At 40.1% G+C, this 18056-nt stretch overlaps 1 protein-coding gene and 1 pseudogene across 3 annotated transcripts in view; one reads left to right on the top strand and one right to left on the bottom strand.

Annotated features, from left to right (window-relative positions):
- LOC106553773 (ABC-type organic anion transporter ABCA8) overlaps positions 1 to 18056 on the top strand; it is a 79552-nt gene that overhangs the window by 2148 nt on the left and 59348 nt on the right. For 2 of the 3 annotated variants that reach the window (XR_015696019.1, XM_087710206.1), the window contains 4 exons: positions 7604 to 7762; positions 8535 to 8635; positions 16754 to 16980; positions 17916 to 18054. Coding sequence is in view for 2 of the 3 variants with exons in the window: in XM_087710206.1 (XP_087566332.1) it covers positions 7604 to 7762; positions 8535 to 8635; positions 16754 to 16980; positions 17916 to 18054 (626 nt within the window). In the remaining variant the exon portion in view is untranslated. Of the gene's footprint in view, positions 1 to 7603; positions 7763 to 8534; positions 8636 to 16753; positions 16981 to 17915; positions 18055 to 18056 lie in introns of those variants that run through there. The other variant, XM_087710205.1, reaches the window with a different exon arrangement.
- Positions 2195 to 3746, bottom strand: LOC148048204 (uncharacterized; annotated as a pseudogene).

Below are 18056 nucleotides of genomic sequence, written 5' to 3'. Positions count from 1 at the left end.
GCAGATAATTTTATGTACTACGCTTAGGTCAGATCGAAAATGGTGAAGTTCTAAATTGTCTAATCCCAAAATTTCAAGTCTGGTGGCATAAGGTATTCTGTTGTGAGCAGATGACTCTTCTCGTGAAATATCTCTGGGCTCGCTCAATTGTATCAATGTCCAATATGCAGTGCGGGTTCCAGACAGATCAGTGATATTTGAGAATTGGTCTAGCAAATGTTTTGTATGCTCTGGTTAGCAGTACAATATTACCAATGAAGAAGCCATGCAAGACTAAGTTAACAACTCTTAATGCCTTTTTGGCAATGTTATTACAGTGGGCTCTGGCACTTAGATAATTAGATATGAGTACTCGAAGGTCCTTGACAGAGTAAGGGTCATCTACAAGGTCGTGTCCACCTTGCAGGCTCTGGAGTCGCAGGCCACCAGGAGTACGTCCCACCCGCAGCAGAAAAGTGCCGGTTCCTGCCCAGGCTGGAGCAAGAGCTGCTGAGGTAAAAGGCGAAGAGGGGTGGGGGGGTGTTCCAAGAGGGCCTCTCCCCTTTTGGCACTTTGCAAGCCAGGCCCGCAGCGGCAAGAGGCTCCGCTCCCCACCCTCCGGTCCAGAGAAGCCAGCTGTGGGCGAGTCTCCGCAGCCCCGGTTCCATCTCCAAGCAGCCCCGGGAGGAAACGGGCCAGCACTGCTTCCCTCCCCGGATTTTCCGGCAGCGGAGAACCCGCATTCTGCTCCCCCTTCCAAGCCCCGAGTGGCCAGCCTCGGCTCCTGCTGCTTTGTTCCAGAGTTCAAGCAGGCCTGCCGAGGAGGAGCCCGGACAAGGCTGGAGCGAGAGCCACAGAGGCGAAAGGCTGGCCTCTTGGGGCTTGGAAGAGGGAGCGGAATGCGGGTCCTCCACTGCCGGAAAGTCCGGGGAGAGAAGCGGGGCTAGCCCATTTCCTCCTGGGGCTGCTTGGAGAGGGAACCGGGGCTGCGGAGACTTGCCCGTGGCCGGCTTCTCTGGACCGGAGGGGAGGATAGAAGCGGAGTGGAGCCTCTTGCCGCTGCGGGCCTGGCTTGCGGAGTGCCAAAAGGGGAGAGGCCCTCTTGGAACACCCCCCCACCCCTCTTCGCCTTTCACCTCCGCAGCTCTTGCTCCAGCCTGGGCAGGAACCGGCGCTCTTCTGCTGCGGGCGGGACATACCCCTGGTGGCCTGCGACTCTGGAGCCTGCAAGGTGGAAGTGTTTGCCCTGCGGGGCAGGCAAAAGCCGAAAGAAAGCACCCCACCACTTCTGTCTGACATAGAGGCGCCCCGCAGCTGGGTCGGACATAGCTGCGGGGCATGGGATGCCTCTATTTCGGACATAGCTGCTGAGGGGGGGGGGGGAAAGCCGCTTTCTTTCTTTTTGCCTCACCAGCCATAAGCTTCACAGCACATCACTGCTGACACATAGTCAAAGTCTTTTTGAAGGGTTGCAGCATTGTTGGTGGTGTTAGATAGTTTTACATCATCAGTGAAGAGAATGCAGCTGCTTATAATATGATTGCAGAGGCCATTTATATAAAGTATAAAGAGTGTGGGTCCTAAAACGCTACCTTGGGGGACACCGCTATTAACAGCTACAAGGTTTGATAGGGCATTTCCTATTTTGACTACTTTTTGCCTGTTTGATAGTAATGCAGGTTACCTTATGCAGGGAACCAGAGATGCCATCAGATTTTAGTTTTAAAAGTAGTTTGTCGTGTACTATTGAATCAAAGACTTTACAAAAATCTATATTAATTTGCTTTACCTTGGTCGAGTTGTGAAGTCCATATGTTTTCACAGTGTAAGAATTGCAGATTGCAGGACACATTTTTCCTGAAACTAAATTGTTTATTAGAGAGCAGGTTGTTTATTTCTAAGTAGAGGGTAATGGTTTGGTTTATGATTGATTCCATGACTTTGGAGGTGACACAACATAATGAGTTTGTAATTTTCAACTAGGATGGTTCACCCTTTTTGAAGATAGGGATGACTGTGGCTAGTGACCATGTTAGGAAGGAGCTGGTTCTGAAATTTCATAGATTATGCCAAGAGGTTTTGCTAAGGTGGTTGTGTTTTTTTTTAAAAGAAGTATGCATATCAGGGCCAATAAATAGAGATGGTTTTAGGGTGCATAGTGTCTTTTCAACAGCATCTTTTGTAAAATCTAAATGTAGTAGATCATTGTAATTGGTTATGGTACGATTGGGAAATGTGGGACATGAGCTATGCTGTTTACAAAGACTGAACTGAAGAATGAGTTGAAGAGGTTGGCCTTAGTGGTTTCATCTTTACAGTCTTTCCTGTTTGGCTCTTTTAGTGGTGGGATGGATCTTGAGTCTTTATGTTTGTTGTTTACAAAATTATAGAAGGACTGTGTGGATTTCATGTGTAGTAGGTTTTCCTCTTGTTTTCTGTGATAACTGATGCATTCTGCCTTTATCTGTCGGCATAAAATTTTGTAGCGATTTTTGAAATTAGCTACGTAGACAGTTTTGTTTTTGTGCCAAAGAAGGGGGGGGGGGTGTTGACCAAAGCTTCCTTATTGTTATTGGTAATTTGTTTTTCCTAGTTTTGGTGATTATTAGAGGTACATATAGTTTGATTATTCTTTTGATTTTGTGCAAAAAAATGTTATAATGGTCTTTGGCCATGTTGCAGCCAATGAACAGAGTTTGCCAATCAAGGGATGAGAGGTCATCAGTTATGAGATCATAGTTGACTTTTCTAAAGTTATACTTTGGGATTCTGTCATATTATCATCTTTGTAAGGACATAAATTGAGACAAAAGTCAATCATGCTATGATCATTATTGGAAAAAAGTTCATTTATTTGTAGACCATTTATTTGCAGAAGATGAAATCTAGGCAGCTGTTGACTCTAGTGTTGTTTGTAACTAGTTGATCCAATCCCAGATTAGTAATGGCATTGTACATGATTGTATGTACTGATTCTGTTGTATATTTGTTTAGCATCCAATTAATAAGAAGTAGATTGAGGTCGCCAAGAAAGATAAGAAGGTGTGGGCAAGAGGTTGGCCATGTTAGTAGTGAAGTTAGTTTGTTCACATGTACAAGATCATAATCAGGGCGTCTGTAACAAAGTAAGAAGCAAAATGTGGTGTTTAGGGACGACTTACAGATGATTGTCTCAGGAAGAGCAAGTTCCTGTGTAATTGAATGTTTTTTAGATTAAGGGATTTTTATAGAAGATAGCAACCCCACCCCTCTATGGATTTTATGGTCATACCGGTAAACATGATAGTCTCTTATTGTGATAGTGGAGTCTGGGAGGGCTGAATTCAACCACGTTTCACAGACAATGTCAAATACACCTGAATTTAGTAAGAGGAGGAATTCTGGTATTTTGTTTACAAGACTTCTTGCGTTAAGTAGCTTGCATTTAAGGTCTGGTGGATTTTGAGGAAGTTAGGGGTGTGCATGCCTAGTATTGGTTGTTGGGTGGTGGTTGTTGAGATGTGGAACATTATTCTTACTTTTAATGCAGTCAGCGCAGTAGTCACTGTATAAGTCAGTTTCGCCCTTTTCTTGGCATGTTTTGAGTTCAGCATATACTTCACAAGAGTGAACTCGTTGTAGTGTGGATAGGCCAGACCTTGAGTGGAGTTTGTTATAGTTGGAGTTTCTTCTGGCAATTGAGTCAATAGTATGTATGAATTTGCGTTTGCTGGTCTCATCTTTGCAGATGTCTCTGCAGAAGCATAGAGCCACTGAGCCGTCACCATAGTTGAACCATTGCAGGAAACGTTGATGATTTCCTCAGGGGAGATGGTTGGTGTCTGACATTTGCTGAAGATGTTGCGTACCTTTGTAATATCATCAGTTTCATTGATGTCCCCAAGACCAAATAAAATAGCATTGGGACATTTTTGTTCTCAATCAACGGCATCTTTGTTTAATAAGGAAATGTTATTTGCTTGGGAGGTGGCTGGTTGTGTTTGTGGTTGAGGTTGTTGAATTGGGATAAGATTTTGATTTGGTTGAGGTTATTGAATTGGAATAAAATTTTGAGTTGCTGGATGTTCACTTGTTTGAGTTGAATTCTTGCTTTCAAGAGATGCTAAACATGTTTCTATGTTGTTAAGGGATGATAGTACACATGTTTCTGTGTTGTAAAGAGTGATAGTCTTGGTGTCTATCCTATCAAACAATTTGTCTAAATTGGGTTTTCATGATGGGCAGAGATGAATAAGTGGATTTGGGGATGTTTGTAGGAATTGGACTAATTTATTGGTAAATCCCAGGCATATGTGGTGGGCATACTAGTTACATAGGCAGCATTTAATAGTATTCGCATTCTCCTTGAAGAAATCTGTACATAGAAAGCATTTGAAGGTATCATTTGTGTCATTAATAGAGATGTCTATCTTTTTGATTGGTTGTTTGCTTGGAGTTTTTTCTTGGCATGGTAGATTTGTGTTATAGGTACGTAGTTGAGTACCTAATATTTGCTGGTATTCAATGTTGAGTTAATTAATCTCTTTTTTGTGTTGTTATCTAATGTTGAATTGATTGATCTCTTATTTGCTTGATGATTAATCATGCAATCAATCAGTTAAACATTAAATATGCTAATAAGTTAAACATTAAACCAGTAATTATGGTAATCAGTGCTATGCTGATCAATAACACTAACTAATCAATGTAATGGATGCTCAATTAATTAATATATGCTCAATAAATTAGCCAATGCTGTAATATTCATAGTAATTAATCAATCAATCAGCAACAGGTCTGTTGCTCTAATAAATTACACTAATCTATTAAGTAACTGGACAATTAATTAATCAGCTAGAAAATCAATTAAATAAACAGTACAATATTACAAATTCTGTCATTTAAACAATGGGTAATGATGAAAGGGTTTTGTAGCATAAAAGGGTTTTGGAGTAATTGGCTTTTACTTCCTCGTGTAACTTCTGCTGTCCATTATGTTTTGTTAGAGTATCTTTGATGCTGAGAATTCAAATCCAATCTGGTTTAAAATGGTGGAGGATTGAAATTCAATTCGGTAGGAACTAAAAGGAGATTTGATTTAAATGATATTTTATTTTATTTTATTTATAAATTGGTTTAAAATTGATTTTTTAAACACACCATCTAATTGATTTTTTTAACACACCAATTCCGGTGGGAGTTTGAAGGATTTATTTCACATGAATTTCAGTGGGAGTTTAAAGATGATCTATCAGAGGGATTTTTTGCCCTATGATTGGAATGATTTTTGCCTCACTCATTTTGGCTCAGGAGCGTTCCAGTGCCTTGGCAATCAGGGACAATCAGCTGCTTCTCACGGGGCATCACAGGGCATCACAGAGCCTCTCGGAGATTCGGTGCAGGCAGGGATCAATTAGGTTCTGGCGTGTTATGATGCTTCAGCTTTAGTTTAGGCGCATTTTGGTGCTTCGGCAATCTCGGGCACTCCTCACGGAGCCAATCTCGGACACTTCTCAGGGAGCCTCACGGAGCGATCACAGCTATCAGGCACTCCTGTACGCCAACATTTTGGCAATCAAGAGTGCTCCAGAGCTTCCCAGTGATTTTCTTACTTACAGATAAAATTCTTATGCAAGCAGGGATGCGATGAGTGAGTGAGGTAAAGATATGGTGGGCGCTTCCAAGCAAGAGCCTCACCTTCCTACCTGAACGCCACCATCTTGGGAAGTTTACATATACACGCTGCCTTTCAGATCTCTGGAGGGCTGAATGGATAGTGTTTGAGAACCAAATTGTAGATATCTGCAGAGGGGTTGCAAGAGACGGCAAGTTACAACGTGTGTTGTGATTCAAATTCCATCTCTGACAGGTAGTCCTTGAGTTACAACTGTTGGTTTAGTGACCATGTGAAGTTACAATGACACTGAAAAAGGAGATTTATGACCATTTTTCACACTTATGACCATTGCAGCAACTACCTGGTCACATGATTAAAGTATGGCTGCTTGGCAACTGGCATGTATTTATGATGGTTGCAGGGGTCATGTGATCCCCTTTTGTGACCTTCTGAGAAACAAGGCAATGGAGGAACCAGATTTACTTAACAGCCGTGTTACTAACTTAACAACTGCAGCGATGCACTTAACAACTGTGGCAAGGAAGGTCGTAAAATGGCCAAAACTCATTTAACAACTGTTTTGCTTAGCAATGGAACTGTTGGGCTCAATTGTGGTCATAAGTCAAGGACTACCTGTATATACTTGTATGGAACACTGATTCAAACATGAAAGTGTGGACCTTGCATAGTGGTGTGTAGTATTTTTACATGTTAGTGTTATTGTCAACTTGAAACCGAACCTGGCAGAAGGCAAAAGTGGCTGGAATACCTGGCTAGACATAACACAGAACTCTCCCATGGGAACCAAGGTCATCTCCACAAGTGTCAGATGAAGATGGAGAGGAGTGCCTAAATGGTCAATGTGACCTGTGACACTTGGGGAGGGAATCATTTACTCTTTTAATCTTACTGAAGCAGCGGGAAACATTTAGAGTTGGCTTTGCCTTTAATCGTGCCAAAATGATGTACTCAAAAAAGAAGTTCTTTGAGGAAGATTGCAGTCTCAGAGTTCTGATTTGTTTGGGTTTGTTAGTCGGAACCTTGATAGTTATTTTGGCATTATTGTGTGAAGCAAATTGCCTTTTCACTCCCAAGTTTCCATTTGCCTATCTGTAGTCTATTCTTTGTTAAATACAGGTTCTCATTTAGCAACTGCCACACTTAGCAATGGTTTGTAGTTATGATGATGATGATGATGAAAATGTAACTATTTCTCAGCCTTACTTAGAAACACCTCTTGAGGCTCTCTGCACATTGTCTTCAACTACCAGATATCTCAATCACATAACAATCCCCAAATTCAGAAGGGCCTTTTCTTCTGCCCAGAGTTCCCCAACTTTTCTGCTTTTGCGTGTGCATGCACACAGCTCCATTTGCACGAGCGGCATGCACATACACCTGCCGCTTGCACAAATGGAATGGAGCATTGCTGCATGCGCTCACCTGTTGTTCAAGCAAGGGGGAAAGTGCTCATGTCTTCTAGTGCGACCTCCTGATCAATTCCACTGAATTGTTCTGTCAGGAAGTTTCTCCTTAGTTCTAGGTTGGTTCTCTCCCTAATTAGGTTCCATCCATTGTCCTCTATTATCCCAGGCGCACGGCAGGACATATTGTTTCCATTTTTTTAATTAAATACCCAGGTCATTCAAATTACTTTTATCCTAAAATGCTATTCTTGGATCATTCTGACTCCATCTTTCTGTTTAAGTACTGTTAAGTAATCTGCTATTTAAACTGTAGGGTCTAACCCCTCTTAGATATTTCAGATATTTTAAAACATTTATATATTATATATACACATTTTTTTAAATTTTACTTTCATTAATTGTATCCTACATGCTGGTCTATGACCAAATAAAAACTTGATTGATTGGTTGGTTGAATACTTTTGCCAAGTCCTGCCCTTTGGGATATCTTCATGGAATGTTATAGATTGTTGCACTTAATCAAACATCTAGACAATGAGACATTTTTTCTGTGTCATTCCTCCATGCGATTATACATATTAACCAGATTTCTGTGCTAAAGGTGTAGAGACAGAAGCTATGAAAGATGAAAAATCCATGGAAGCTGCACAAATGGAAGAAATAGACATGATTGGAGTTGTATTTCAAGATGAAGTCTCATATCGACTCCGATTCCCTTTATATAAACTGGTTTCCCCAAATGAATATTTTGGAAAGACAGGTAATTTATGATGTTTGTGTTCTTATGCTCCAGTTTCCAAATATTTATATGTCTACTGGAAAGTTAGATGCAGATTTGGGCTTTTGCATTTCTTTAGTCTTACATGTCATTAATATAAATATGAAATGGACTTCCTTCTTTATATCAGTTGAACAGATACCTATTTAAATAATATAATTTTTTTTAATGAGATTGTAACATGGCCCCCACTGCATATGACAGCATCTAGATGACCTTGGCAGAGATGGGTTCCTACTGGTTCTGTATGGTTTGGCTGAACCAGTAGGGGTTTGCCATCCTGAGTCGCTGGAACCGGCAGTGACTCAGGCCTGCCATGCTTCCGAACCAGTTTCCCAGTGAGTGTGGCATATATTTTTCCTATTTTTTAAATGATCTGTGCATGCGCAGACCTATTTATGGGCAACTGCGCAAGCGCATGTGAGCAAAGTGAGTGCGCCTGTGCAAAATTGGGCGCACACCAAACTGGCAATAATGCCGGTAGCAAATCACCTCTGAACCTTGGTCATCTTGATAAAACTGTTGTAATTTAAAACTTTAATTATATTAATTATAAAATTAATTTAATTATATTAATTTAATTATAAAAATTATACACATATAAAAAACAAAAAAACAATCAGTTTGAGTTAATGTGCCATGCCCATTGTTTCCAGTTTAATATATCATAATGAATGTCTAGCCCTATTAATATAGTATTAAATAAATTTTATGCATAATAAAGTAGCATTCTTTTTTTATTTGTCTTTTGTAGATTACTGTTACAACTTTTCATCATCTGATTGTTCAAATCCAAGCTATTGGTATGGAGGCTTTATAGCTTTGCAATCTAGCATTGATAGTGCACTTATTGAAGTAAGTGGGATCACTTTAATGTATTTATATTGGTAAATTATATACGTAGGCTGGTTGTTATTACCTTCTTGAGAGAGATTATTGTACATTGATTGAATTTTTATATCAACTGGTTTGTTGTTATTGTTGTCCACTAGTTCCCATAACAATTAGTCCATGAAGGTGCAATCTTCATATGTCTGAGTGGCCCATAGCTGTAATACAGATTTTATATTCTTGACAAAGGGCAGAGACCTAACTTTAATAAGGAAGGAAGAGCCAACTGCAGGTACAGATAGTCCTTATTTAGTGACTACAATTGGGATCAGCAACTTGGTTAACAAGTGAAGTGGTCGCTATGTGAAACATCATGGTTTTATCATTTTACTTCAGTTTCCCTTTGTTTTTTAGAGACATGAAGTTCATGAATGTGAGGATTGGCCGCAGAGCTTTTTCATGGTTGTTATTGTGAATGGTTGCTAAGAGGCAATGGCTAAATGAGGACTACCTATACTTTTTTCCAGTCTTTTTAGATAAAAGTCAGAATTAGCCTCTCGGTCTTATTCTTCAACTTTCTTGCTCTTAGCCATTGCTAGGTGCTGTTCTCTGCTCAGTTTTGTTTGCCTGTGTCTATTTGTGAAACAATTCCCCCTCAATCCCATCCTTTGCTTCTTACTGGAATAGGACAGTGGATGTTGCAATCACATAATATTTAGAAATCACCAGAAGAACCCTTCATTAGACAGCAGACTACTCAGTCTCCTACAGGGGCTAGTAATTATATTTTGCTGCGAAAGGTCATACATTATCATTGTTACCATAAACAAGAACATTTTACATAGCTTTATGAAGGTGGTGTTTTGTAGACGTGTAACAGGAAAAAGAAAAAGAAAAGGGAGGCAAGAGAAATAAAGGAAAGCAATGAACCAAAAAGTAATTTTTTGACTGGACAAACTTGGGCTGAATTAAAATTCAGCCTCCTTCAAGCTGAGCTTGAGGCCTAGTCCCTTTAGTCTCATACTCATTTATAGCTTTCTTCAAAACAATATCATTGCTACCTTCTGAGACACCTTTTACCATTTCTTTATTTCTTTTTTTCTTTTTATTCATAAACATTTTGAATACAGTGTATTGTCAGGGTATATCATTTATGAAAAAAAAATGAAAAAAAGACAGTAAAATAGTAACACATACACTGGTAAAAATAGTAATAATATAACAAAATGGTTTTGCCTAAGTTTCTTTTTATATTAGCTTGTTTATAATTCTCTTGAATGTATCAGTGTATTTATAACTATAGACCATCTTTATATTTAGTTCATACATATCAATAATCTTTCTTTGTCTATTTTCTACCTCTTATCTCTAACCACTGATAAAATCTATTCCATATCAAGTAATATTCTATATCATCTTTATCTTTTATTTTTAGTCAGTCTGTCCATCTCCGCGCAATCTATTACATCCTCATCTGGTGGAATATTCTCATTCTTCCCGTATTTTGCATATGTAATCCTTGCTGCTGTCAGTACATGCAAAACTAGATACCATACCCCCCCCCAAAGAGCATGGACATGCATCTTATACACCGAATAGAGCCATTTTTGGCCTCCCAAAGCCCCGCCACTGCACCCCATTTTTGCTAAAAGTGGGCCATTTTTTAAACAAAAACGGAGGCTTTTTGCCTTCCCTCAGCCTCCAGCAGCCCTCTGCAGCTTCAGTAGGGCTGGGGCAAGGCAAAAATACTCCCACTTTTGTGAAAAACAGCCGTAAAATGGGACATTTTTTGCAAAAGCAGAGGCTTTTTTGCCTTCCCTCAGCCCCTGGCAGTCTTCAGCTGGCTTCAACAAGGCAAAAACATTTTTCTTACTTACCTCTTTGGACTCTTGGTGTGTCTTATACACCAGTGCGTCTTATAGTCCGAAAAATACAGTATCATAACCTTCCGGCATCATACCAAACAGAAATACTTCTGGTTTCAGGTCCAACCAGTTATGTATTTTCTTTCTTGTTTACATGCAAGTCCACCACATATGATAGTGAGTACCTGGGGTCTGATTGCATTTCCAGCATTTGGCAGACAGATAACTGAATATTTTTGCCAATCTTACCAATGGTAGGTGCCACCCGTAACACATTTTATAAAGATTTTCTTTATAAGCCGTTGCCATTGTCAATTTAAAGTCCCTCTCCCAAAGTTTTTACCATTTCTCTAATTCTATGATAAAGTAGAATAAAATATGAATTAAAATATAAGAATGAAGATGTGGCATAAAAGGGACAGTTAGAACCTTGCTTTAAGGGACAAGAAAATGTCATCAGCCTCTAACCACAAGATGTTCTAGCCAACGTCCCTATGTCAAAAGTCCAAACCACAAGGTTCAAATAAAGTTTGTTAATGACACGTAGTCTGTACCAGAGGAGAAGTAAGACCCCCATCTACTTACAAGGCTTTCCCCCCAAAATAACCAATAAGAAATGAGTTAAATGTTTCTGTGTTGCGCTGCTTTTGAGAATATATAAGAATGTGTGCTTCGATAATGAAGGTTGTTCAGAATTTGCAATGTTAGCCATTTTGCTAGCTTTCTGAACCTGGCTACCAAATAAACTTTTCCTGTATCCTGAGAAGTCTAAAGCCTGTCATTTTCTGCAACAATTCTGGTGACTGCAGCAGGACTTAGAGAGATATTTCGCTGAGGACAGAACAGACTGACCGGTGCCCTATCGAGGCCGTCTCACCCATCTTCAGGTGCCGACGGAGACCTTTCTCCGGGAGAGGGCTGACTACCTCTCCTGGGCATCCGGAGGACACCACCGATCCAAGAATCTGACCAGGATCAGGACAAGTTAATAAAAATTACACCAGCTGAAAGAGAAGATGCCTGCAAGCAAGTATCAAAAGAATTGTAGACCCACTCGGTTAGGAATGGAAGAAGGGGCCCGATCACCCCCCTGAGCCTGGGATAGCATCCCTTCCAAACGGAACCGGCATATCCTAATGAGGCTCTAGGTTTGTGTGGGACGTTAATCTGCTGCAGTTCCTGTTGGTGACCGTGAGCTCCGGGACCACAGGTCAGCAGAAAGTGTGTTAGAAATAGAACATGGGAGGAGGGAGCGTTCCTTGAACACCTATTCAGTGCATGTTGAAAAACTTCAAGAGAGTTTTTAGTGGAGATTATGGAGATCCCAAACCCAACCCTGGGGAGCTAAAAAGATTCTGTGAGAATGAATCGCCCACCTTTAATGTAGGATGGAAACCTGAAGGCACTTTTAATCCAGACATCATTTCAAAAGTACAACAGATTATAACCGATGCTAAAACTGGTCACCCAGATCAATATCAGTATATTGACTAGTGGCAGATATCAGTGCAACAAAATCCTGACTGGCTCCATAAATGTAAAAAGGAAGCTGTAAAGGTTTGTGTGGCCCAAATAAAAGGAAATGGCAAAAGCAAGGTCACAATGAATCACGCTGAGAAAAAGTCTCTCCTCCAAACTGCGCCTGATGAAGAAGGCCCACTCCATATGCCCCTCTTTATCACCCAAGGCAACCTTCAAATGCCGGCAGTGGAATTAACCAAGGGGCAGTAGGAGAAAGTGACCAGGGAGAAAGACAAAAATTGGGTAGACACCTTACCCTTAGCCCTTTGGTCTGTAAGATGTACTCCGCATAAAGGACTCAAACTGTCCCCTTTTGAAATGATGTTTGGACAGCCACCAGTAATAAGTTGTAATTTGAAAAATCATGGAGGGGACCTGGGACAGCTGGGGGCCTCATGGGTGAATCAAATGGTGGGAGAATTAAATAAGCAAGTACAAGAAATCCAACAATATTGTGTTTCCCTTACCCCACTATTTTTAACAAATTCCAATCATAATATTCAGGTGGGGGACAGAGTGTGGGTAAAACACTGGAAAGGGGAGAACTTGAAACCTAGATGGAAGGGCCTGTATACTGTAGTTATGTGTTCTCCACTTGCAGTAAGAGTTTTAGAATCCAAGACTTGGATTCATTGGACCTGCATTAAACCAGCCACTGAAGAATACTGGGAGGCTGACTTGGACGAATCCAGTCCCTGAGTAGTATGCTTAAAGAAACGCCTCCTATAAGCTTCCCTACTGCAATGGGTAGCTCTTACGGGGTTAGAAGAAGCCCTACTGAAACCACAACCGGAAGCTGGTTTCTTGACGTATGGCTGAAGAATTGAAGGAAAACAATGTTTGACTTATCAGTTGCAAGATGAATTAGAGAACTTGAGCACCTGTCAGGATATGGCAGTGCAAGCTTTTATATCTGTAGCCACCATATCCTTTACTTTTGTAAGTTTGATTATCCTTATTATAATTTGTTGTGTGATTCTAGCAAATAAGATTTGGTCTTGTGGAGAGCCAGAAGCTGACGCTGTAACCCTCCAAACCATATATAATCCTTACCCTCTCCCTGATGTGGTGAATCTATAGGCAAAAGGGAACTGTGTAAAAGGAAATCTTGTGTAAGGGATAATTATGAGTTGTTTGTGGCTTTAGCTGTTGTTGGCAAAAGGCATGCTAAATGATAACTTCCTGACTATTAACTCCCCATGTTGCAAAAATACCCAAGAAATGCCCTTAGCTCTTGAAGAAGGATCTGAGGATGTCAAAAATCCTGGAGAACAAGATAAAAACCCATTACAGGGTGGGGAACAGGTCCGCTCCCATCAGCAGCGCATTATTTATGCTTGGGGATGAAACCACAAGCCAATTCCAACACTTCCAGCCAACTATTTGACAAACCCTGTAAGAAAAAGGGCAAAGCCTAGGGAAAACAGACCCCTGCAACAGTTAAGATAAGGGAATCACATGTTAAGAGTGTTGGAATTAGGACAAAGCTTAATGAGTGTGACCCTGCCCTGGGTCAGAAATGCTGGTTGTGTTTGTCAGCCGGACCTTCATCTTATCATGCGGTGCCAGTTGAGTCAGATCTTTGGGAAAAGACCAGAGCTACGATAGTCTTTGACAAGGGAGGTAGATGGGAAACTAAAACGGCAGAAGCCCAGCTACATGGCGATCTGTATGACGCGCTAAAAGACTGGGGATGAGCCGTCTTCCCATCATTGGACCCATAGCAGTTGGTGTAGAAATTATAGGGTCACCCTGCTTGTGCATCAAACGATATCAGGAACCTGGCATTCCTGTGGGGTCACTATCAGAGGAACAATGCTCATCTGAAATGTACCTTGCCCCCAGGAAAACCCTTGTAGATGTAAAAATGACTCACAGCATGTCTCCCTCTGCTCAAAAGCACTTCCAACAGAAAGTCACTTTCTCGCTCCCACCTCCACTTGTTTTTAACCAATAGGAGGGGAATCTGACCACTGGAAGCTGCCCACGGCCATTCTAACCACCCCGACTTCTCATTAGGCTTTCAATACAATCCATTATGGGAGTTTGTGTTTACTTTCCTCCTGGAAATGCAAGTTCCTAATATCTTTTCGAAGGGCCAGTCCTCAGGAATAAGCTAATGGACCCTAATCAAGAAGTTCCATTACAGCCCCTGACTGGTATGTTCCTAGCAGGAACTTTACAAATCTGGACTAATGAAAGGAATCCTCGAGCCCATGCCTTCCCCATGAACATCAGCGTATGTGTAGGAGAAAATGTAGTTTTCTTTCTATGTGGGAGAAATGCCTATCTATGCTTGCCCACTAATTGGACTGGCACATGCACCCTAGTACACCTCCTCCCCAAAATGGAGGTGGTAAGTGGGGAACAGGCCCTCACTGTACCCCTCATGGGACATGTCCAGAAAAGAGTGCCACTCCTAATTCCACTATTAGCAATCTTGGGAATAGGGACAGCAGTTGGAACAGGTGTAAGTGGAATGACCCATTCCATTACATAGTTCAGGCAACTGTCGGAAGAATTGCAAGAAAGCCTGAACCAAATTTCTGGCACCTTAGTTGAAGTCCAGGACCAGATAGATTCCTTGGCAGCCATGGTATTACAGAACCAGCATCCCATAGATCTTTTAACTGCTGAAAAGGGTGGGCTATGTGTATTCCTGGGAGAAGATTGTTGTTTCTATATGAATAGATCAGGAGCAGTCCGGGGGGGGGGGGGATCCAAAAACTATGAGATCAAGCTTCCTCTATTGGTCAAAAAGTACAAGGAACAGATGTGTGATTCTTTTGGCTACTGGGAACAGGTTGGATTAAGCAAATGCTATTTCTTTTATTATGTGGAATTGCAAGTTTAGCCTTGCATAATACCCTTGCTTAAACAACTAGTTAGATCTGTAAAAGAAACACAGGCTGAAAAGGAGTTAATGTTAATGGAAAGCCTAATCCCACGTACCCTCAAGGAAGATGAAGTTTCAGATACTAGCTTGTATATTCAAATTGCACTCTTAGAAGTAGAGAAAGTGATTCTGGAAGATAAGCTCTAAGATGTATGTTGCTTGTATCCTTGCATGCTTATATTGTTAATCTAACAGGCTAGACTCAATAGTTGGCATTAATAAAGTCTAGAAGTGTAACTAAAATTTTTTGCCCATACAATCATTGTTTCTTTGATTTGTTCCTCTTCCATTTTATAGCTCAATAGATAATTATATTTTTAAATCAGTTTTTCATCTGTCCCTAATAGGATCTTATCAAGTGTTGTTGGTTCTTTATAAAGATCTCCTTTTTTTTTTTACATCTTTCTTGTATCTTGCTTGAATCTGCAAATTTGGCCACCAGACTAAATCCACCCCTTGGTTTTGTAATTGTTGCCTAGTTTTAAGTTCACAATTCTCATTTAAAATGTCTTTATAGAATACATTTTTTTCCAAGTCGATAAAATTTGGATATATCAGTGGTTTCATTGTGGAGAACCATATTGGTACTTTCATATAGTTTTGTACTTTATTTTTTTCCCATATATGAAGCAAAGCATTTCTCACATAATGCTTTTGAAAATATTTATGCACCGTACTCCTTCCGTACCATAGGAAAGCATGCCATCCTAGTTGGAGATCATGTCCCTCTAATAATAGTAATCTTCTGTGTTTCAAGTTTATCCAATCTTTTACCCATATGAGTACTCATGATACTATAGCTCCCAGTCTGGTAGTCCAAAGCCATCATCGCTTTTAGAATCCTGTAGCATTTTCAATTTTATTCTTGTTTTTGTTTTTATTTTGCTTTGCCATATATACTTCAAGATTATTCTATTTAGTTCTCAGAAATATTTTTTCTCTAATTTTATCAGTATCGTTTGGAAAAGGAAAAGTAATTTTGATAGTGTATTCATTTCTATGTAGACTATTCTGCCTATCAGAGATAATTGTAGGTTCCTCCACCTTTCCAGGACCAGCTTAATTTGTTGCTTTAGTTTTATATAGTTGTCCTCTTTAATTGTTACACATCTTGCTGTTAGGTGGATGCCTAAATATTTAACCTTTTTTTACTATCTGTAGATCTATTTTCTCTGTCAATTCTTTTTTGTTGTTGATGTTTATCTGTAAGGTTCTTAACTATTACTTTAGTTTTTTCTTTGTTTATTTTCAACCCTGTCACCTCTCCCTATTCCTCAATTTAGGACCAGTTTCTAGTGGTTCTTCTAACAGAAAAACTAAATCATTTGCAAAAGCTTGTAATTTTTTTCTTTTTTGATTTCCATTCCTTTTATTTCTGGATCCTGTCTAATACTTCTGGTTGGGATAGTTTAAAAATACTTTTGAAGATAGCTTATTAAGATTGTTGTCAAACTTATATTTCAGGATGAGGGGGAGGGAATCCTTTGCTGTTGTTTTGCATTTTTCCTATAATTTCTTCATATTTTAATAGTTCCTCCTTAATCCGAAATGGAAATTAGATTACCGTAAGTGGCACATAGCTGGTATAATAACAGAACTAGTGCAGTGTTACATAGCTGAGTATTTATGGTGGCTTTCTGCATCAAAGACGATCTCATTTATGCATTTTTAAATAATCTTTTAGCCTTATGCTGTATATTATTTATTCTTTGCTCCTTTATCTATGATAGTGAACTGATCATAATATTTTGCAGCAATCTAAGAGATAAGGGTTTGATGCTTCCTCACGCACCTATTTCTATCTTCCTAGGGAAGCTACCAGTGATTTCAGAAACCAGTGATTTTGTTTTTTGTTTTTAGCGGATCACCAATCATTCTGTTTGGGAAGAAATGCAATCTATGAACGGCATTCGTATGAGATCATCTTCTATTATGCACGGAAGCGAACTGGATATTTTGCTACTCTTATGGCTCTTATCACTATGTTTTTCACCCTTTATGTATTTCTTGGCACAAACTCTTTCAAGAGAGAAAAGGAAATTGAAGGAAGTGATGAAGACAATGGGACTACGAGATGCAGCTTTCTGGTGAGCTATAAGCTGGGCTGTGGTTTCTTCTTGTCACTTGAAACCAGCAACTTCATGGGAGAAAGAAAGCAGGAGTCCACTGCTACCCGGGGCACTTAGAACAGAATTAAGTAAGCCAAGCATGGTCATGAAAGTATTGATGAAAATAGTGATTCTGTATTGTTTTCTCTCCAATTTAGACATTTACCTGAGTGAACAGTGTTGTTATGAAGTTGTGGATGTCCTTGCTTCCCTATCTTAGAGTGATGCAGTTAAATCAGGGGTGGGTTCCTGCCAATTCTAACCTCTTCTATAGAAGAGGTTCCACAAATCTACAGTGCCGTTTAGGACCAGTTCCAGCTCCCTCCCCGGCCCGTCTGCACATCATGAAGATGAAGAGTGAGAGGAGGAATTCTGGGAGTTGAAGTCCACAAGTCTTAAAGCTGTCAAGTTTTTTTTCTAAAGACTTAAGGGTGCAAGGGTCTTGTAACTTTACAGCTTTAAGACTTGCGTGCTTAAAATGCCAGAGTTCCTGAGCCAACATTTTGGTTGCTAAGCAAGAGCGTTGTTAAGTGAGTTTCACCATATTTTACAAGTTGGCCATGCCCACCCAGTCACATGACTGCCAAGCCACTCTCACTCGATCACATGGCCAGCAAGCCACTCCCACAAAGCAGGCCTCACCTACATAAGAGGTTCTAAAAAAATTTGAAACCCACCACAACGTTAAATACACCTAAATATTCTTTCATTTGTGATTTTACAAAATGATTTAAAAAAAATACAGGGCAGAGGATCCTTTTGGGGTTCTGTTATTATTATTTTTATAGTTATTTCGGTGACATATGGACATTAGTGACATTACAAGAAGGTTAACAGTCTCTCTCTCTCTCTCTCTCTCTCTCTCTCTCTCTCTCTCTCTCTCTCTCTCTCTCTCTCTCTCTCTCTTTTTGTAGGCTTTCCTGGGGTTTGCTGTATAGTGTGTACACATTGATTTTGTCCAGTGGATATGCATTTCTTTTGCAACATTCCTATCTTCCCTTGACCAACATTTCTACATTGTTTGTTCTGTTCTTCCTTTATGGTATAGCATCCGT

The sequence above is a fragment of the Thamnophis sirtalis genome, unplaced genomic scaffold (genome assembly GCF_051295495.1).
Source record: "Thamnophis sirtalis isolate CommonGarterSnake01/CBP01778 unplaced genomic scaffold, rThaSir2_p1.2 scaffold_3, whole genome shotgun sequence".
Lineage (NCBI taxonomy): Eukaryota > Metazoa > Chordata > Lepidosauria > Squamata > Natricidae > Thamnophis > Thamnophis sirtalis.
The sequence above is the reverse complement of the archived record's forward strand: the minus strand, read 5'-3'. Positions and strand labels throughout refer to the sequence as shown.